The sequence below is a fragment of the Tursiops truncatus genome, chromosome 7, assembly GCF_011762595.2.
Source record: "Tursiops truncatus isolate mTurTru1 chromosome 7, mTurTru1.mat.Y, whole genome shotgun sequence".
Classification (NCBI taxonomy): domain Eukaryota; kingdom Metazoa; phylum Chordata; class Mammalia; order Artiodactyla; family Delphinidae; genus Tursiops; species Tursiops truncatus.
Genome location: NC_047040.1, coordinates 25157129 through 25180692, shown reverse-complemented (window position 1 = coordinate 25180692; position 23564 = coordinate 25157129). Strand labels below are relative to the sequence as shown.

Below are 23564 nucleotides of genomic sequence, written 5' to 3'. Positions count from 1 at the left end.
TGGTCAACAATCCACCTGCCAATGAAGGGGACATGGGTTCAATCCCTGATCCAGGAAGATCCCACATGCCACGGAGCAACTAAGCCTGTGCGCCACAACAACTGAGCCTGTGCTCTAGAACCCACGAGCCACAACCACTGAGCCCACGTGCCCCATTTATTGAAGTCCACGTACCTAGAGCCCATGCTCTGCAACAAGAGAAGGCCCCGCAATGAGAAGCCCACACACTGAATCGAAGAGTAACCCGTGCTTGCCACAACTAGAGAAAGCCCATGCTCAGCAATGAAGACCCAACACAGCCAAAAATAAAAATAAATAAAATAAATAAATTAAAGAAAAAAAATCTTCCAACAAACAAAAGTCCAGGACCAGATGGCTTCACAGATGAATTCTATCAAACATTTAGAGAAGAGCTAACACCCATTCTTCTCAAACTCTTCCAAAAAATTGCAGAGGAAGGAACACCCCCAAACTCATTCTATGAGGCTACCATCACACAGATACCAAAACCAGACACAGATACTACAAAATATAAAATTACTGCCCAATATCACTGATGAATATAGATGCAAAAATCCTCAGCAAAATACTAGCAAACAGAATCCAATAACGCATTAAAAGGATCATACACCATGATCAAGTGGGATTTATCCCTGGGATGCAAGGATTCTTCAACATATGCAAATCAATCAATGTGATACACCATATTAACAAATTAAAGAATAAAATCCATATGATCATCTCAATAGATGCAGATAAAGCTTTCAACAAAATTCAACACACATTTATCATAAAAACTCTCCAGAAAGTGGGCATAGAGGGAACCTACCTCAACATAATAAAGGGCATATACGAAAAACCACAGTAAACATTATTCTCAATGGTGGAAAATTGAAAGCATTTCCTCTAATATCAGGAACAAGACAAAGATGTCCACTCTCACCCTTATTATTCAACATAGATTTGGAAGTTTTAGCCACAGCAATCAAAGAAGTAAAAGAAAAAAAGGAATACAAATTGGAAAAGGAGTAAAACTGTTCACTGTTTGCAGATGACATGATACTATACATTGAGAATCCTAAAGATGCCACCAGAAAACTACTAGAGCTAATCAATGAATTTGGTAAAGTTTCAGGTTACAAAATTAATGCACAGAAATCTCTTGCATTCCTATATACTAATGACGATACAAACTGATGGAGAGATATACCATGTTCTTGGATTGGAGGAATCAATATTGTGAAAATGACTGTACTACCCAAAGCAATCTACAGATCCAATGCAAGCCCTGTCAAAATACCAAAGTCATTTTTTACAGAACTAGATCAAAAAAATCTTAAAATTTGTATGGAGACACAAAAGACCCTGAATAGCCAAAGCAATCTTGGGGAAATAAACGGAGCTGGAAGAATCAGACTCCCTGACTTCAGACTATACTACAAAACTACAGTAATCAAGACAATATGGTACTGGCACAAAAACAGAAATATAGATCAATGAAACAGGATAGAAAGCCCAGAGATAAAGCCACACACCTATGATCAACTAATCTATGACAAAGGGGGCAAGGATATACAATGGAGAAAAGACAGTCTCTTCAATAAGTGGTGCTGGGAAAACTGGAGCTACATGTAAAATGAAATTAGAATACTCCCTAACACCATACACAACAATAAACTCAAAATGGGTTAGAGCCCTAAATGTAAGGGCTCGGATACTACACCTGATATTATAAAATTCTTAGAGGAAAACAGAGGAAGAACATGCTTTGACATAAATCACAGCAAGATATTTTTTGATCCACCTCCTAGAGTAATGGAAATGGAAACAAAAATAAACAAATGGGACCTAATGAAACTTAAAAGCTTTTTCAAAGCAAAGGAAACTGCAAACAAGTTGAAAAGACAACCCTCAGAATGGGAGAAAATATTTGCAAACGAAGCAACTGACAAAGATTAATCTCCAAAATATATAAACAGCTCATGCAGCTCAATAGTAAAAAAACAAACAACCCAATCCTAAAATGGGCAGAAGATCTAAATAGACATTTCTCCAAAGAAGACATTCAGATGACCAAGAAGCACATGAAAAGGTGCTCAGCATCACTAATTATTAGAGAAATGGAAATCGAAACCACAATGAGGTATCACCTCACACCAGTTAGAATGGGCATCATCAGAAAATCTACAAACAATAAATGCTGGAGAGGGTGTGGAGAAAAGGGAACCCTCTTGCACTGTTCGTGGGAATGTAAATTGATACAGCCACTATGGAGAATAGTGTGGAGGTTCCTTAAAAAACTAAAAATAGAATTACCATATGACCCAGCAATCCCACTACTGGGCATATACCAAGAGAAACCCATAATTGAAAAAGACACATGCACCCCAGTGTTCATTGCAGCACTATTTACAATAGCCAGGTCATGGAAGCAACCTAAATGCCCATCAACAGATGAATGGATAAAGAAGATGAGGTACATATATACAATGGAATATTACTCAGCCATAAAAAGGAATGAAATTGGGTCATTTGTAGAGACGTGGGTGGATCTAGAGACTGTCATACAGAGTGAAGTAAGTCAGAAAGAGAAAAACAAATATCGTATATTAATGCATATATGTGGAACCTAGAAAAATGGTACAGATGAACCCATTTGCAGGGCAGAAATAGAGAAACAGATGTAGAGGACAAACGTATGGACACCCAGGGCGGAAAGCAGCACCAGGTGGGGGTGGTGGGATGAATTGGGCGATTGGGATTGACATACATATACTAATATGTATAAAACGGATAACTAATAAGAACCTGCTGTATAAAAAAATAAATAAAATTAAAAAAAAACAACAAATAAAAAATAAAAATTTCTTCTGGTTTCCTTGATTGAACCAAAAGCGTTAACCGCTTTTAGCAGTCACCTGTTGGGTTGCCTCTCCGGGACCTCTTCTCCCTGTTAGGAGTCTTAGTGTTTATGCAGCATATATGGTAAAACGGCTGGGCCATCAGCAGCCATCTTTAACAAGGGCACTCCACCCTCTCATTTGATCCCTGCATAGGCATACTCCCAACACAGGCCAGTGAGAATCTTTTCCCTAAACCCTGCTCTCTAGACTAGAGGTTAGTGGGACACTTTCCACAAGCTGGGTAGAAACTGAGGTGAGAGAATTCTCTGTGGATCCTTAGGGATTGTAGTTTCCTTTAATTTCCTAGTTCCAGCTCATTCCTGAGGCACACCTGTATTCCTGCCATTTGGGTTCCACCAGACTGCCATTATTTTTCAAGTGGGTTGATTTAGTTTACTTTTTTGATTGAACTAACTACTACAGAATATCATATTTAAAAAGAAACAATTTCTGCTTTCTCCAGTTATCCATTAGTTTATAACATTTTTGTTTTCTCCTTGACAAACTGCAGATGGAGCCTCATAGTCTAATACATAGGTCATTTGATGGTGCAATGGCAAATTAAAAATGCCAGTTATCAGAGATGAAATGAAATATAATAATATTTCAATAATATATATATTTCATATATATAAAAATATAATAATAATTACTCTCTGTAAAGTGTTATATAGTAATCAACACCCTGAGAGACAGAAACATGATTTGAGAGTCAGCTTATATAAATATAGTGGGTCACAGAATTTCTCCAAATCTTAATTGAGCTTCTACCTATTTTTGTTTGTTTCATACGTTTCTTTTTTGTTTCATATGAGACTGATTTTGTTCTTACTTACAGGTAAATTTTACCTTGAAATTATGTCACTCTTCCCTATCAAATGCCGAAATGTTCCTAAATTTAAGCACTTGAGAAGGAGAAATCCAAATGATAAATATCACTTAGTAATTCACCAAGACCCCTTGTCCCTGAATACTTTATGCTCTAATGATGATTTGTAAGTTAAATAGTTTAGGTGTATGCCAGTGTTCACATTCAGCCTTATCAACCTCATGGCACAAAGAGACCTTATAATGTAATATCTCATCACCAAAAGGACAGTTAGATAACATAGGATCATGCTTCAAAAATGGCTTAGCTGGCAAATACATATTTTAAACAGACCGCTTGGTTGACTTAAGTATCAGAACTGTCTTTCAACAAGTCTTGATTAGCTCACTGTTAACCTTGAACCAACAGTGACTTGCTTGGAATGCATTTCATTTAAGGTGATGAAAATAATATCTTGCATTACTAACAGAGACTCCTGAAAACCTTCATTTACTATCCACATAATAACAATCTGGCATATACATTACTCTTCAGAAACTGAAACATCACTGTATCTATTTGAATTGCTAATGGGAATAAGAAGAGCCATGCTAAGAAAATCCCTAAATAATAGTAAGTTCCTAAACATAGGCTTTCACTTTCTTACTGTGAAAAGTTGGCATTAATTATGCAAGTCTCTGTGCTAAAGTACATTTTAAAGTCTGGTGGTCTTTGTTGCTTTATTACTATGATGAATGAAAGAAAACTTATTCCACACACCTGGATCACACTTAACAGATTTTACATAAATTGTTTCTTTTTTGTTTTTCTGACATTGTTTTAAGAAGTTCAAGCTAATCAAAGTCTAAATCTAAAAGGGATAAAATAATTTATTGATTAAAAATGGGCAATAATGGACTTCTCTGGTGGTGCAGTGGTTAAGAATCTGCTTGCCAATGCAGGAGACACAGGTTCGAGACCTGGTCTGGGAAGATCCACATGCCATGGAGCAACTAAGCCCATGCGCCACGACGACTGAGCCTGTGCTCTAGAGCTTGCTAGCCACAACTACTGAGCCCGCGTGCTGCAACTACTAAAGCCCGCACGCCTAGAGCCTGTGCACTGCAACAAAGAGTAGCCCCGCTGACACAACCAGAGAAAACCCACGTGCAGCAACAAAGACCCAACACAGCCAAAAATAAATGAATAAATAAATAAATTTAAAACAAAAATGGGCAATGACACATAAGCCCAATAAGAAGATAAGTATTAAATTTACTGGAGGAACAGTCTGTACTGCATCTTTGTTCATACTAGAACATGGTATGTTGTTCTACATACAGAGGGACGACTTTGGAAGGATACCTTGAGCTTATGGGTCTTTTCAGACTGAATAGTAATTTTAGATAGAACATCTGAAATTGGGAAATATAAGAATTCTCACCCACTACCCATCTCACTGCAACATCTGCCCTGCTGCAGTTCTAACCTATCAGTTTAAATTGGATACTTTTAGATGCAGATGGTGGTGGTTAATTTCCTCTGGACAGCTGATGAAGCATTAAAGGGATGACAGTCTGTTAGTAACAAATCTGTTTACTTCAGGAGCACTGCAAAGACTTTATGCCTTATTAGGAAAGTCCTTTACTCATTTTCCATTAGAAAACTCTGCCAGCACAATTATATTCGTACTGTTTATAAACATCTTAACACACAGTTGTAAACAGTAACATTTCTTTAACAGTTACAAATGTCTGAGAAGTACATAAATACAAATTTACTGTACCAAAAAAAAAGATTACTAAAGAGATATGGAGATATTATAAGAATATAACCTGATTGAGGAGAAAAAGAGAATTTTGTTTTGAAATAGCACTATTTTTTTTTTCTATAGGTGGTTATGTTCAATGACAATTAGATTATCAAGTAGTAGAGTTGGTTTGTTTTTAATGAGCCTGTTGATATTACTCATAGCTATCAAAAGCAAACTAGAAAATACTGGCATGAACATTGAGAGTTTACTGTGAATAAAAGTGAAAAAAAGAATAGTCTTTTCAAAATATGTTCATACCAATAACTCAATAAAATAGGGGATAATTTGTGGCATTCTTTTGGGTGAGCATTTATAGCCAGACATTCTTAATAAATTAACTCCCACAAGTAATAATTCCATTAAGAAGGAAACTGAAAAAATCTTGTTTTTAAGTAAAAAATATATATATAATATATATAATATATTATATATATATATATATAATATATATATTTTAAAAATAAACATATTTGAAATGAGAAATTTCAGGGTTTAAAATAAGGAATCATGCACCTATATCTGAGAACTATATTAAACTCTAATATCATACTATGAGGGAGTTAGTGTTAAATAAATTATAAGAAAATATTTGTACATTAATTTATCCTCTCCTTACTTAAAACAGAATTCAAAAAACAAACAAAACCACACATACTCAATATGGTTAAAGGAAACCCACACACACACATATATATATATATTTTTATATGGCATAAAATATATCAAAATAAATATATATAGTATATAATATATAAGGATAGAAAAAATAAGTTGAAACAGTATTAGTTTATTTCAGAAAATGCATGCATTTTAGACAAATGCAAGTAAATAAATTGTAATGCCAAAAAACTTTGGTATTCCTATACTGGTGAAAAGTTTAAAAGATCCCTAAACACACCATTAATGATAATATTTTCTTATACTAATCTCCTATCATACTTTCTTTGTTTCAACCTGATGAAACATTCCGCTTTATCGAGTTACTGTATTACTAGACAAATCTCACTAAGGTTAAGGTTATGCCATGCTAGTTATCTTTACAGTCTTTGGAGTACATAGATAGTACGGGACATTGCACATGGTAGGCATTCCACAAAAGTCTATTAAAAAACAAATGAAGTAAATATATTTTACCCATCCTTCCAAACTAATAATAAAAATCTACTGAAAACTTACTACTCAGTAAATGGCTATTGTGGGAGTTACAAAGTTTAAAGTAGCTTTTAACCAAAGACATTAACAATTTTGCTGAGGATACAAAAATAACACATAGCTTCAGGTGTTATACCTTAGTACATGCATTATAAACTTAGTAGAAAATAAGAGAACAGAGAGTAATGTAGGTTGAGATTTACTCTTTTTTAAATCAATGTTATATGAAAAATAGAAAATATTGTATTTTGAAGCATCTAGCTGCAAAAGAAAAAAATACTTTTTTGTTAGAATATAGTAACACACTCATTAAGTGAATGAGTGTTCCATTTTGAAATTAATTTTTCATTTTAAAGGAACTTGGCTTATTGCTTTAAACATCGGAGAAAAAACCTTTTCTGCCTTTATACTCAAACCTCTTGTGTTTGCAGCCTTCCCAAAAAGTTTACACGTGCTTCCTACCGTTAATTTACCACATGCTGCTAGAGCTGACAATTTTTAATTTACTGGTCAGATTCACCTATTATTTGTATGCATTATACCAAACATATTCCCGATTCACTAAAATTTCTTTGTGGGAATACAAGGAAATTATAGTGAATATGGTTGAGATCAAGTGGGCCCTTAGATCTTAATTATAAGTTATCCAAAAAAAAAGAAAAGAAAAGAAAAAAAGAACTAGCTCCCTTGGCTATTTTCTTACCAGGAAACAAATGAAAAAGGGAAATTTATTTCCAACTGTAAATCCCAAATGTTTCATTTTCATTTTCCCCAAGTTAACTTTCTCACCTAGCTAAGCAGCATTTCCTGCCATTATTAGCTGCCGGCCCAATATCAGCTGACCAGTATCTGTCAAACTCCTTGCTTCAATGAGCTTAGGGACTCCTGAGGAATTCCACGTATGCAGACTTCTGCTTACAGCTTCTAATTATTTTCTAACAGATAATGGAACATTTAAGTCCAGACAGGTTAGATTAAATTTGTTAAGTGGATCAAAACCCTAGATAAAATTCCAGTGGCAAAGATCACTGTAGAAAACCCTAAGCTTTTTAGTTTTGAGATAAAGAGCCCTCGCTGATTGCTTGTTTTCTGGGACAAACTGGTCTCACAATGTTATACTACCTCAGAGGTATTCATTCTTATTTCTAATCACACGGTGCCAAGCTCTATGTAAACTATAAGCTGTGAGTGCCAAAAACATGGCTTCTTAGGAACTGCAGCAGCATTTAGAAAGTTCAAAAGAATATATGGATATCATTTTCTTTACTGGGAAAAAAAAAAAAGATCGAGCTATTTATGTAGTAAGTATAGTACAACTTATTGTTTTAACGGGGTCAAAGGAGTATAGACTCTATGGTAATAATTTTATGCGAAGTGGTCATGATGAGGTTAAAATGCTTAGGCAATACATCAGAATTTTTTAATTTGTATAATTCAGAGGATTTGTCTACAGTTTTTGTAGAAATTCATAACACTCAGTTTGATTTTCTAATTTGAGGGTAAGAATGAGTGACATAAAATGTCATATGGAGGAATATTAAATAAAAAGAAAATGATGAGGTCATCAACAGAGCTTTGAGGAGCAAGAATACCTCTTGAGCAAAGCTTGGATTCAATGAATGCAATGGGCCACCTCAGGAGCTCAGAAGAAAAAACTCAGAAGAAATAAAACTCTGTGAAGGAACTGCCACTTGTTTTACTGCTTATGGCCACCATCTCTCTCTAAGATAGGGTGATCTTTTGGTGGAGGCAGAGTAATGGTATGAGAAGTCAGTAGACTTTGAAACCAGAGAGCTGTCAGTTCAAATCCAGGCTCTGCCTTCCCTTATTGGATTCAGAATAAGAGAAATGATTTAAATCCTATCTGAAAGCTTAATTCTCCTCACAAATAGGCATATTAATACCCATCTGTAGGCTTTCCTTTGGCTCAATCTAGGTGCAAAGAATCATTCTTTCTTTACTTCATAATTTATAATTTTGGTCTTAATTTTATACATTAGGTTCTAGAATATACGTTTTAAAAATATGTCCACTATTAATAGTTGCTCCATGGTGGAACATGATTAAGTCTTCTTGCTAGACCAATCCCTTTTCACTCTGGCTTTGCTGTCATTGAGTTAAAGTTTTTGTACAAATCCACCATACTCCATTGTACAGATTAACTCTTGCAGTTTAGTACAAATAAAACAGTACCCAAACTTGTCCTTGTTAATATAATATCTTCATTTAATCTGGATGGGAATCACCCATATGTGACCCAGGATTACCGAAACCTGTTGCTGAATGTAGGGTTAATCTTGAAACTTGAAGATCTCAAGCAATCTGGGGATGCTCTCTGTCTACTTCTACTTTTACTATGACCATTACAATAACCATTAACTAGGATGATGATGGAGGTAAGGCCAACAGAGTTTCTATTACAAATTCTTTGGGTGCAACCAGACATACTGTCAATCTGTTTAGTTTCTGATAGTCTATGCTTTGCAGACAAACCTGTGACACAAACACGTGACTAATACAGCAGTGGTGGGAGGTAGAATGAGGAATTCTTTTGATCATGGTGAGAAAACGATCATAAAAGAGTTCAAGATATCCTTGTGAGTAGTAATTTCTGTATAACCATTTTAGCAATACCAAGCATGTGGTCATTCATAGATGATTACCCAGTGTTGTAATAAATTTACAAAAGCACATTGAAAAAATATGATGGAGTATATTTACCATTTATCCATATACCACAGTGGAGTGAATATATATAAGTATATAAAATTTATAATAATATTTATATTATATTAATATAATTGTAATATATATCTATAATATATAATAATATATAATATTAATATATAAGTTAACATTTATATTTATTTACTCCACTATGCAGATACACATATATGTGTGTGTATGCTATTGCAAATATCACAGCATATTAAGCCTTCATTTCCTGAACAAAATCACTGTTGTATGAATAAATAAAATCACTTTATGCCACATAATATAAACCAGGATTTTATTCAGATGGTCCTTTCCTCTTACAGAAACAATATTTTATATCTGTGAATCTACAAACAGAGAATTAAGCATTAACAAAATCATCTATGTCAAGGTTTGATATATTTCAAATTTGCTGATTTTCTGGAAGTTCTATTTCCTGGTCTATGTTTGCCCTGTGGGCAAAAGCTTTCTACCTGAATTTTATGAGCAATCTTCATATTGTAAACAGCTCTTCCTACTGATGCAGTCAAAACGAGTGGGGATTCTTCCTAAACCATCATAATTAGCAAATACCGCTTGGATTGGAGTCAGAAACTGCACGTGATCAGCGTCATTCTCTCCCAGCTGTATGGTGGCACAGCAATACATCCTCTAATCATGTATGAAACTCCCCAAATTGTGGAGTTTAGAGAGCTGGAAAACGCCTACAGTACGGAAAGCAAAGCCTTTAACAGACTACTGATTTCCATTCACTGAATTTAAATATTGGTACAGTAGACAATGTGCCTCCCATATATAATGGAAACATTCACAGGGAAGCGTTCAGAAGATCCCCATTAGGGGTGGTTACTGGCCTCTTGCACACATAGAAAGTCTATAAGGGGTTTTCTTTCTCAAAGGGCTTTCAGAGGGTACACTGAGACCTACTTCAGAGTCAATATAAAGGACTATTCCCCAGCGACATGTTGATGCTCTGGTTTCAAAACGTTTAATAAACTTATTTTGTAGAAATAAATCAGAGATGAACAATATAAATATGTAAGGAAAATTAAAGTATAATTTAAGTATGATTTAAAGTAAATAGACACAGGACTGTTGGAGGGGAATATTAAGTCAATTAGTCTGGAGTAGAGAGGCTTCAGGGAGGAATATTAACAACCTTTAAAAATAGAAAAATCATTCAGTCAATTAACCACGTACTTATTGCTTTCTAACCAGATGCTTGTATTGCACTTGCCATTAGAGATGCAGACGAGACGTGGGGTCAACAGACAGTCCCTGTCATCAAAGATCCTGTAGTCTAGTGATGGAGAGTGGGATTCTACAATGATTACTAGGACAAATAAATCTATAATAATCACAATAAATGCATAATTTTTTTCTGAATGTTATTAGTAGGTTATAATTTAGATTAAGGGGTCAGGAAAGGTATCTTTGAGGAAGTCTACTTAAGCTGAGAAAATAATGATACCCAAAAGTTCATTAGGTGTAACCAGGAGAAGGAAACTGGGGAAAAGCACTGACTGGTTTGCTTGGCTTGTAAGAGGAGTGGAAAGAAAGGCAGTGAAGAGAAAGAAGACTGGGAGAAGAGTTAGGAGCCCTGGAAGCCAAGGGTCTAATATTTTATTTTGCTTTCATGAAAACACTGGAAGGTTTTATTTTGCTTTAGTGAAAACACTGTATTAGAAAACAGGGAGATCAAACTGGAAGCTCTTTTTATAATTCAAGCTGGAGAAGTTGATGGCTTGGATTCAGGGGGTGGCAATGGGATATAAAAAGAAGATGATGCTCTCTAAATGTGTTTTTGGCATAGAATCAAAGCATTTTCTCTTGAATTTGTAATGAGTAGTTTGAGGGGTTGTGACATTTAAGGATGAATCCCAAATTTCTGATGGGTACAATAAAGTAAATAAATATACACATTCTTTAAATGGGTAAGATTAAGTGTAGAAGAGATTAAGAAAAGAAGATGAAAAGGTAAATTCTGAGTGTGTTAAACTTGAGATTCCCCTGAGATTTCAGTGTGGTGATATCAAGGATGGAGATGAGGTCAGATTCATAAAATAGACTTAGAGATGAAATTTGAGAATCTAGTGAGATGTTCTACAAAACATGTATATTAAAAAGGGGTCTAGAACGTAGCACTGGGAAATTTTAGTATTTCTAGGATTGTTTGCCAGCATGATTCTGAGAAGCAAAAAAGTTGAAGATTTTTAAGAATGTGATTATGGGATAAGGTCGGGGGATAAATTGGGAGATTGGGACTGACATATATACACTACTATTTATAAAATAGATAACTAATAAGAACCTGCTGTGTAGCACAGGGAACATTACTCAATGCTCTGTAATGGCCTATATGGGAAAAGAATCTAAAAGAAAAGAAAAAAAAGACTGGATATATGTATATGTATAAATGATTCACTTTGCTGTACACCTGAAGCTAACACAACATTGTAAACCAACTATACTCCAATAAAAAATTTTAAAAAAATAATGTGATTATAAGATGGTCCACAAATTCAAGATTATTATGAAGGGATGCGAGGACAGGTGGCAGCTGAGGGATAGTGAGAAACAGCGAAGAGTCAATGAATGGGAGACATCAAAAAGGGTTAAATGTTTCTCAAGTAGTTACTATAGGAAAAGAACTGGAGGGAAAGGAGAATATAGTTGGAGAATTAGGTGTTTGATTGAGTGATTTCAGATGTGATGCCATTTCAGACCGAGTTCTCTACAACTAACAGGACATGAACCAGGGCCAATGAAATAACTATAACAGAAGTGATTTACTCTAGTTACTGGTACTTTTTTTCTTTTCTTTTTAGTAGAGTTTTGGAAGACTAAATTCTGTTTCTAATGGAGTTTGGAATCTCTTTCTGAAGTTATTGCTTTATTTTTAAAAGCAAAACAACTATCCAAAACTTTTCTTAATTACTTTAGCAATAATTTTTCTTAACGTAAAAAGGATTGGTTAACCAATTTTTCAAAATCATGCAAGCAGGGCTTCCCTGGTGGTGCAGTGGTTGAGAGTCCGCCTGTCGATGCAGGGGGCACGGGTTCGTGTCCCGGTCCGGGAAGATCCCACAGGCTGCGGAGCGGCTGGGCCCCTGAGCCATGGCCGCTGAGCCTGCGCGTCCAGAGCCTGTACTCCACAACGGGAGAGGCCACAACAGTGAGAGGCCCGCGTACCGCAAAAAAAAAAAAAATCATGCAAGCAGTATAGAATCCTGTGACATGTAAGTAGTGGGCTTTTAATAAAAAGGAATTTTATGTTTTTCACCTCTGAAATGAATGAATTGTATTCATATATGCAAATTAGCAAAATCTATTAGGCCTAAAGATATAATATAATTAAATTATATGCATTTTAAAAAATCCACTATTAGTATAATACAGGATCTAGCTAAGAGTTATTGTTAACTATGGGAAGCCATATGTATGAAAATATTGTAATGTGAAAATAATGTTATAGAACAAAATATCTTTTCCAATCGTTCTGTAAATCTGCTATAATCTAGGAGAAAATGTAAATCTTACCAAAAAATTGTTTGTCTCACCCCACTAATATGGCAGCAACAAGAGTTGAAACAGCTCTCACTAAGACACTGAGTATCATAAAGACAATACAGAGAAGAGTAACAGAAACAATGGACACATCTTCAGAAAACAATAAAACGACTGTTGTGTAAGATAAAAGTTCCTATTGTATAGGAAGAAGGAAACTAGTTATTTTTCTTTTAATAAGAAAATTACCATTTACACAATAAGGTTGGCTGATCTGAAACACCTTTCCTTGCAGCACCTTTTCATGAACTATGTGGTTGATTTGGTGGCAAAGCTGAAACTGAAGCCAAGAAGATTCAAGTTCTCTCTAACCTGAAGTATTATTGATCAGTCACTGGAACTTAGGATAATTATGGCATTTCTTTTATCCTAGATTAGTTCTTTCTAAGAAAACATAAATTAAGTAAAACATTTAAAGATATATGCACTTCCTTGGCAAATAAAATAATGTCAAATGGTAGTGGGCTTAAATATCAGGGGAAACAAACAAACAAACAAAAAACAGAGTAGTGGAAGCTCAGATAAACTCAAGAGCCTGTCTGATTTGACCAGACCAGGGTCCCCAATTCCAGGGATCTTGCTCAATAGCATCATTTTTTAAGTATCTGTTGTGCATCATTTGATGAATTTAAAAACAAAGAAGAGACAAAAAACACCCGTGTTTTCCCAATGAAATGGTGCTATTTGAAGCAAGAACTAGGAGAGTGCATAAATGTAGGCATTCTTCTTAAGAAGGTGGACCTTTAGAGTCATTTTCTTAATGTTCAATGTGATCTTCCTTTATGTGAATGAAGAATGTACTGGCCACTCACTAGCAGTGTGTTATTATCATCATTATGAATCCATTAGACATACTTAGGTGAGCTGAGTAACAGCCTTGTGACCAAATCCTCCGTCTCTTGCTTTTAGTGTAGCATTTAATAGAACACAAATTGCTCCTTATTTATTTTTGCCTATGGTAAAAATTCTAAGGAAATATAAAAGTCCTCTCCTTTGCCCTTGGATATCAATAGAAGTAGTAGATGTAGTGAGTTTTGAGTATTAAGTTGTTGCATGTTTGTCATTATTGTAACAAGTGAGTCACAGCTATATCTGATAAACCTAGTAGTAGTAGTTATTAAATCTGGAATATTCTACCCTAAGAGTAAAGCTGCAGGGAGGGAGGGCAGCAAAAAGGTCTAACGCTTAATAAAAGTATGCAGTTTCCATTGTCTTTGGAAGCTGTATTTTCCTCCTATACAATGATATGAAACACAGGCACATACATGCATATTAATACTAATACACACATAACCAGTCTGCAAAGGAGACATGTGGCATGGTTGCAGTTATTTTAGTTTGAAAGTTATCCTTGGAACACTCTACCATAGTGCTGTACCTTAGTTGATTTCCTCCTGCCTTTCTTTGCCTAATGGCTTTCTCTTGCTACTGAAGCCTGTTTTGCCACACTCTGCAGGTAGCATATGCAGGAGAATAAATGTCTTTCTCTCCCAGTTGCTCTCAACCAATGACTGACAGCTGGAGTCCTTTCATCATCTCCCTTACATTTTAAGGAGAGTAACTCGGAGGTGTACGTCCTACACTGGCTGCCAGAGTCTCTCCAATGGAAAGAAGCTCCAGTCACTCATGAAGGCAGATGACTTTACTGATTCTCCTGTCTCATTTCCATATTCCCTTACTGATGAGTCCCTCACCTCCAAAAGAAACTATCAATACTTTCACTCAAATCCTTGTCTCAGGGTCAGCTTCTGCTTCTGGAAGAGCCCAAACTAAGACATATGTCAAACATGACTTTTAACTTAATAACCCTGAGAATATTTGCAATTTCAACTCAATTCTTAGGTCCAAATTGCAAATAATTTTGCTAACATAGACCTTTTGTGGTTTGATATGTTATTTAAGCACTTATAATGATCTTCACACATAATAGATGAGGTAAAAATGTAGGTATGAAAAGTAGGTATATGTTTGTATTAAAGTTATACCAGCCTACTTAAAATACTGAATTCACCATTAATTTTTCCAGTTCAGCAGTATTTTAATTGTTGTGAAGCTATCCTAATGTTTTAAAAGTTGAGAAAATAGTAAGAAGTGTTTCTGCTTGATATTTATTGAAACTCTGCCAACAGCAGTTCATCAATCTGTTAATCTTCTAGCAGTTATTCACCAGGTAGGAAAGGTGCAGTCAAAATATTTTCCCTAATTTTTTTTTTCATTTTTAAGAAGATCAGACTCTTTAGAGTCTGTTGGTCACCAGATCTATCAACCATCTAGGAAAATGATGCCTTCATGGCTCAATCAGAGCTTCATCTAAATTTCAGCAGAAATCTGTAACTTCAAGCTGCCATCCCCACTCCTGTTTCCATGGGAATAGACTTCAGATGAGGGAAAAGAAAAAATGGACGGGGTTAGGAGCTTTCAAATAGTCATTCAAAATCATGATGAGGTTTTCAAAGCTTCTCTCCTAGGTGATTATTTTGTAGCCTCTTAACCCCTTTTTGCCAGTCTGTTTCCATGGAAATATGACAAAAATGGCTGTCCAAGCCTCCAGCAGAGATTATTAGCATTCTTGTGAATTTCAGCTTTGGCTGCTGTCTAGACTGGGCAAGATCTTTTACTATCAGTTTTACATATTAACTACACTGTTTCTACTCATTGTCTTTTTTCTTTATCATTTTTACTTCTTTGAAAGTTCCCTTCACAAATTTATACTTATGATCAAGATCAAATTGATCGTGACATCACTGAAAAAAGCTTGTTTTACATTTTAATATTTGAACCGGCTGTAGAGAGCGTCAGAAATTTTAGAGACCGGCAGAAGGAACATTATTTAGTTATTGGACTCAATGTCTGTTAGATAGGTGTTGATAGATATGCAGCAAGAATCATATTTAAAATATTTAGTAACTGTTAAGACACAGCACTGAAACCAAGGGGGACACTGTGGGCTCCTGGGATCTGGAGCCTTTCTGTTCAGCCTCAGTGACCTTCCCTGAGTTCCAAAGGGCAGGTTCAAACAGTTGTTAATCAGGGAAGGGAGGGGATTCAGAGACAAGGAAGGAGCAGGCAAGAAACAATAGGGTCCTGGGATACAAATAACAATATCTTTGTGCTCTTTACAGAAAGAAAACCCCCAACAAATGGAAATTGTTAGCATTCTTCATTCCAGATTAAAGGAACCAGAAAAGCTCTTCAAGACACCAACTGAGGCCAGATTAAAGGAAAGGAGGCCCTGCACACACCCTAATCTTATCAGCAATCCCACCCTTGAACCACTGCTATAGAACTCCTCACTAAACTCACTAAACCCTCGGGGTTGGGACACACAGTTTTGAGGGCAAGAGCCTGCTCTGTGTCCCTCTGCCAGGCACAGCAATAAAGCTATTCTTCACCCAAACTCTGTCTCCGAGGTTCGATTCGGCACTGGTACACAGAGACAGAGCTTTCGGCATCTGCACCAACCAATCAGAGCAACAGGTTGGTCCCACTTAAATTATCAGCCCTATTGTATAACGACCAATAAGTTGTTAAACTAAAAGTAGCCCTATATAAGATGAGTATAGCGTTAGACCCAAATAAATTATCCAGCGCCACAAACTGAGCTCCTATAAAACTTACAAAAGAGCGTACAAGAGAAAAGGATAGAAAAACATAGCAATTTGTCTTTTTAAAAATCAAAGTGCATATTCTTTTATATGAAGGTCATTTGAAAATCAAAATCATTCTTATTACTGAAGACATTATGCTAAAAGATAGAGAAAGAATACATATGGGTCTTTGACAGCACCTCTGGCAAGATATCTTGTGTTGAATGTGAAAAAATAACAGCATGCTACATACATAGTTTCACTTGTTGTACCTTCTGAAATTTGCTGAGCAGCTCAATCTACAATTATTGCTAGGGGAAATCTTAAAGTTCTGGTTGACCTTATAAAGTACTTTCATTCTTCAGAACTCTGGAGTATTTTACCTATAAGGTCTTGTCTTATGAATATGAATTGAAAAAAACAAGTTTCAATGTGTAATTATCTGAGTTAGTGGGTTCCTAATTTAAATTTAACAGCAACTAACTCACTATCAAAACTAATCTTGATTGATGTTTTCAAGTAATATATCATAACAACAATAAAATAAAGCAGTCTGATTTTCCAAATCATCGTCACTACTCTCAAATGCAGTCTGGCATAGTAGTTAAACACATGGCCGTTGAGGGCAGGATTTGGTCAGCAAGCCAAATCTGGCTTTTAGCTTGCTTGTGTAAATAAAGTTTTACTGGAACACATTCATACCCATTCGCCCATTCCTGTGTTTTTTTTTTTTTTTTTTAATTGTCTATGGCTGCTTATCTACTAAAAGGAGAGAGTTGAGTAGTTGTCACAAAAACCACATTGCAGGAAAAGCCTGAATATTTATTCTCTGGTCTTTTAAGCAAAAGTTTGCTGACCCTTGCTCAAGCCTTTAATTATAAGATTATACCATTTCCAGAGAAGACACTTTGAAGTTGGAGTCTTTTTTTTTTTTTGAATTCTAAAAGCAGTCTATTAATAATGGATAAAAACGTGATTGCCTGCTGTCTGTACTTACATCCATAAACTCCACATTGGCTTTGGGACCAGTTGTTTCATTAAGAATCTTAATAGCCACAGGAATCTTCACTGTTTCTCCTTCAGGGACCCAAATACCCTTGGGAGGAAAAAAGTCACATTAAATCTATATTAAGACATACAACATTTAGACCAGAAACAAAATTTGATTAAACACTTGACCTATTAATACCTTAAAAAATAATTTAGAAGTTCCATATTTTGTCATTCAATCAACAAATGTTTTTCAAGCACCTGTTATATGTTACAAATTACTCAGCAACTTTGTTTTCTGCTTTCATTACCTGAAGGTGGATCATATATGTATTCTGCTTTCAAGGTGTTTACGCTATTATCAAGTTCAATTTGTGTACATGAAAAAGGCTTTGAATAGTAAAAAAAAAAAAAAAAAGAAGAAGAAAAAGAAAAAACATTGAAATAATAATAATATTTGACTTGGATGATATCATCAACTTCTCACAACTTTGAGAAAGCTGTTTTGATTTTTGAACTTCAATTGTCTTATTTGTAGTTTAGAAGACTGGGGTAATTAATGTTGGAGGTTCTTTTCAGCTTTAATATTATCTAATTATTCTGCAACTAAAAATAAAATGAAATAAAAAAGCATATTCTTATGTATCAAAATTCAGATTGATTTAAGAATTAATTTTCTAAGGTTGATTGTATAAGAATTAGTTTTCAGGGCTTCCCTGGGGGCGCAGTGGTTGAGTCCGCCTGCCGATGCAGGGAACACGGGTTCGTGTCCCGGTCCGGGAAGATCCCACATGCCGCAGAGCGGCTGGGCCCGTGAGCCATGGCCGCTGAGCCTGCGTGTCCGGAGCCTGTGCTCCGCAACGGGAGAGGCCACAACAGTGAGAGGCCCACGTACCACAAAAAAAAAAAAAGAATTAATAGTTTTCAAAGGCAAGTACTAGGGAGTATTGAGCACATATTAATTTGTCTATATTATTTAATATTCAAGGATTTTTATTATTTCTGAAGTAATACAAAATATTTATATTAGTCACTGAAAGTTCTCTCTTCCTCTAGAGACATAATTATATTCAAACAGGACCTGTGCATTGTGGGAAAGTATAAAGTTGGCAGGGTTTGGGTAAAGTACAACTTTAGCTAAATAACAGCATTTCTGAGTAAATAATTCAATCATCTGAATGAGGATAATGATACTGGTAATACAGGGATGCATAGAATATACAAGAATATATTTTTTTAAGTGTATCGTCCCAAAGGAACACAGAAGCAGATATGAGGTTACATGTAAAAAAAAAATCTCAAATTTTAATTTATTAGCCTTGACATCAAAAATGTCTTCTAAGGACAGTTTTAACATTAAAATGAAAGGAAGAAAAAAAAAGTCTACTATTCCTGAGCAGAACACCTCCACTTCCTGTTTTTCTTAATATCAGCTGGTTGTAGTTATAAGGAAAATATTTTTAAAAGTTTTTCACTTAGTACTTCTATGCTAAGACATATGTATTTGTGTTATCCAAAGTAGTAATAATAGAAGACCTAAACACAAGAATTATTAAAAAGTCAAAATAATAAAGAAAAAAGACTTTAACCTTTAGAAGGTGAATTTAAGGGTTATGTTCTTAGAGTGAATAGGGAAAGCTATATGTCAAATGCACAATAATAAGCCAAGTTCCCTGCAGTATATTTTTTTTTTGTAAATTATTAACGTAAAAATGAGAAAAAAAAAGCCCAAGACCCATTTTCTTTTTGATGGTACTAGGGTGGAGAACAGGCTTACCGTTATTTAAAAAAGTAACAACAGAGGGGGTTACCTTATAAAGATATAGCATCAATATTAAAATATTCCTAAAGTATACTTCTGAAATAAGAATATACATTCAGTGTGAATTAATTTGCACTGCTTTTTAAATTAGTATAGTCATTATTTTCCAGGCTCCATCAGACCACAGTTCAACTATGCTGATACCATGATATTGGTTCAAATCTTTTATGTTTAAACACAGTGTATCTTCAACCAGAAGGAAGCATTAACCAAGTAATTGGCTAAGCCAACTTGAATTTCTGTGGTCAAGAATAGTTCTTTAAAGACAGTATGTCCTTGTAAGAACTAATATATTAATTAAAACTTAGGGTCAACAATATACACTGTAGGCATAAATTTAAACATACTTATGGAACTTTCAATAAGCTTTTAATAGAGGTAATTTCAATACATGTGCAACACTCTTGGACAGTGGGCAAATAAGTGTTGTTAAAAATATTAATAAAGCTTTATTATTAAATAATAATAAAATATTATTAATATTTTACCTTCTGAGGTCACTAGATAATATTTAGTCTTGAGTTATATGGTATTCATGATTTAAAATAAAATTCAATTTCCAGACCGTACCATCTTGAAAAATACAACCATGACTATATGCAAGGTACATGCCAAGATTGAGTTATTTTTAAAATGGAAGTCCATTTTTTTCCTAGCACAATATAAATAGAGAAACAGATAGGATACATTGTGTCTCTTTAAACAGAAAAAGGATTTGAAGACTAGAAGGTATCAAGTCAGCCTAGAATAGTTTATATTCAAATTAGGTACTCAGCTAATATATTTTTTTTTAATTTTTATTGGAGTATAGTTGTTTTACAATGTTGTGTTAGTTTCTACCATACAGCAAAGTTAATCAGCTATACATATACATATATCCTCTCTTTTTTGGACTTTCTTCCCATTTAGGTCACCACAGAGCACTGAGTAGTGTTCCCTGTGCTATACAGTAGGTTCTCATTAGTTATCTGTTTTACACATAATATCAATAGTGTATATATGTCAATTCCAATCTCCCAGTACATCCCACTCTCCTTTCCCCCTTGGTATTCATACGTTTATTCTCTACATCTGTGTCTTGTCTGTGTCTCTATCTCTGCTTTGTAAATAAGATTGTCTACACCAATATTTTTAGATTCCATATATATGCATTAATATACAATATGTTTTCCTCTTTCTGACTTACTTCATTCTGTATGACAGTCTCTAGGTCCATCTACGTCTCTACAAATGACCCAATTTCATTCCTTTTTATGGCTGAGTAATTCTCCATTGTATATGTACCACATCTTCCTTATCCATTTCTCTGTTGACGGACATTTAGGTTATTTCCATGTCCTGGCTACTGTAAATAGTGCTGCAATGAACATTGGGGTGCATGTGTCTTTTTGAATTATAGTTTTCTCTGTGTATATGCCCAGTAGTGGGATTGCTGGGTCACATGACAGTTCTATTTTTAGTTTTTAAAGGAACCTCACACTGTTCTCCACAGTGGCTGTATCAATTTACATTCCCAACAACAGGGCATGAGGGTTCCCTTTTCTCCACACCCTCTCCAGCATTTGTTGTTTGTAGATTTTTTGATGATGGCCATTCTGACCTGTGTGAGGTGATATCACATTGTAGTTTTGATTTGCATTCCTCTAATAATTAGTGATGTTGAGCATTTTTTCATGTGTTAGTTGGACATCTGTATGTCTTCTTTGGAGAAATGTCTATTTAGGTTTTCTGCCCATTTTTGGATTGGGTTGTTTGCTTTTTTGTTATTGAGCTGCATGAGATGTTTGTATATTTTGGAGATTAATCCTTTGTCAGTTGCTTCATTTGCAAATATTTTCTCCCATTCTGAGGGTTGCCTTTTTCATCTTGTTTATGGTTTCTTTTGCTGTGCAAAAGCTTTTAAGTTTAATGAGGTCCCATTTATTTTTGTTTTTATTCTCATTACTCTAGGAGGTGGGTCAAAAAATATCAGCTAATAATTCTGAATTTAATTGAACAAAATATGCAGAACAAAAGATTAAGAAACTTTTGCATTTTGACCATAGAATAAAAGTTTTATTTTAAAGAGATTACATTATTTTTGGAAAATTCAAGAGAGAAAATTAAGGTTTATATTCCAATTGTTAATAATTTCCATTAAATAAATCTGTCTTAAATATAAGAAAATAACATTTTAAGATGTAAAGTTCTTAAGATCTTACATATTTTAGCCAACATATTTGTAAAAATGTAGGCTTGCATATAGCTTTGAGAAACTTGTTAAAGCAAATTTTGGGAATTGAAGTAATGGACATTACAAGAAGGATTTAGTACTATCCCAACAGAGCTTCTTATTCTTGTTGTTTACCATTAAAAATAAATTTCACCACAATTAACCTTGGGCCTGGCCTTTGAATTGGTTTTGTAATTAAGTTAAATAAGTAAACATGCAAATGCCATCATTCAAGCTCTCCCTTTCCAGAAATATCTCTCTTATTAAAAACCCATGTTGTCACCCTCTCCTTCTAGCTAACCTGAACTTAGAGAAAAGAAAGAAAAGCACATTGCCCAGGTCTCTCGGGGATCTCCTCCTGTGTAGGGGTAAAGGTAAATGGGTTGGATCTGGGTATTTTGGAAAAGAACAAATTTGCCAAAGGGAGATGATATCAAAAGGACCTCAGAAGGCATTCAGAAAATGAACAATATTTTGGCTTTGCATCCTTGTTTCCTGCTTTCTCATAACTGTATCCAACCCAGTTTAGTCAATAAAAATTAATGAATTCATTTGTTCAGCAACTTCTCAATACTATAAAGATTTCTCCTCTCTGAATATTAAAGAGGAGTTAGGTTGGCTAGAACAATAACTTTGACTATTATTTAAAACAAGTCTGAAACAAAACTGAAAATAACTGATGGTATGTGTTATTTTCTACTTACTTTATAAACAGTTCCAAAAGCACCTGAACCAAGTACTTTTACTCTTTTGAGCTCAGTTTCTTTCAAAATACGTAGTTGAGCTTGATTAGGCGCCGTACCACTGGGTGTTAAGGGTTCTACCAGCTACAAAGCAAAAAGAGTACAGGTTACACAACTTTCGATCCAACAATCAGTGTTCCTCTCTTTTTCTCTCTGGTTCACTTTCTCACACATAGAAAACACACACAAGACCACTTTTCCTTGACAAACAATATGTTTGTCAAATGGATCACTCACAATTCCTTCTGACCCTACCCTTTCTCTTCTCATGCTATTCACCTGGGTGAACACAAGTAACAAATGTATACCTACCTTGAGGCATACTAGTCTAGGGGATTTTTTTCCCACTTTTTATAGAAATTTAGAGACTAATTAGGGGCTCTTAATTCTACTTTTTCATGCTCCTTCTTTTTGGAAAACTTCATCTAAGACTTAGAGATTTTACTTATGCCAGTGTACTCTATCAAAGTTTTTTTTCATTTCAGGAAATTCGATACATAAAAATTAAATAAATACAATTTTTAAAATTAAAAAACTACCTTCTTATCATTTAATACCTAGCAGGGAAGTCAGGACAGACATGTCAGAAGAGAAGAAAACAAGTTAGCACAATGTCACTATACCAAGACAGTGTTTCTAAATCTTTCATGTACATATGAATTACCAGAGTTTTTTGTTAAAATGCAGATTCTGGTTCAGTAGATATGGATTTGAGGCTGAAATCTGCATTTTTACAGAACTCCAGGAGATTCCTCTTTATGATGATGGTCCTTGAACACATTTAAGTAGCAAGGCCCTAGAGCACCTTCTAGGTTAAAAATTCTAAAATGCTATGAATTGATTCTAGATCATAAATGAATTCTATGAAATGCAGAGGAATAAAATAACCACTGGGGAGTGAGGTTTGCTTTTTGTGGCTCCTAAAAGGAGGAAAACTTTAAAATTGGTCTTGAGATAATAAAAATGGATGGACATGGGGGAGGACACTGCCACCAGGAAGAACAGTTTGGACACAGTATCAGGGAGAAGGACAGGTCTGAAGGGTGAGATTAGAGTGGGAAATACCAGTTCCTAAAGTGGGCTGGGTAGCCAAAAGGGGTAAAATCAGGCTGATAATTTTAGATGTCATAGTTTAGATGCCATTTCCAGAGAGGATGGGTAAGCAGGAGAAAGATATGTAACTGTGTGCCAATTTCTTGACTATGTGAATACAAAAATGTAGACAGAAGAGAGACTCTGGGTACCACAAAGT

The 23564-nt window shown here is 34.9% G+C and overlaps 1 protein-coding gene across 1 annotated transcript in view; it reads right to left on the bottom strand.

Moving 5' to 3' along the window:
• Positions 1-23564, bottom strand: part of ERBB4 (erb-b2 receptor tyrosine kinase 4) — a 675494-nt gene that overhangs the window by 199157 nt on the left and 452773 nt on the right. Inside the window, exons 17-18 of the mRNA XM_033859813.2 lie at positions 22274-22396; positions 17543-17641 (exon numbers count right to left, since the gene is read on the bottom strand). Of these exons, the coding sequence (XP_033715704.2) occupies positions 17543-17641; positions 22274-22396 (222 nt within the window). The remainder of the gene's footprint in view (positions 1-17542; positions 17642-22273; positions 22397-23564) is intronic.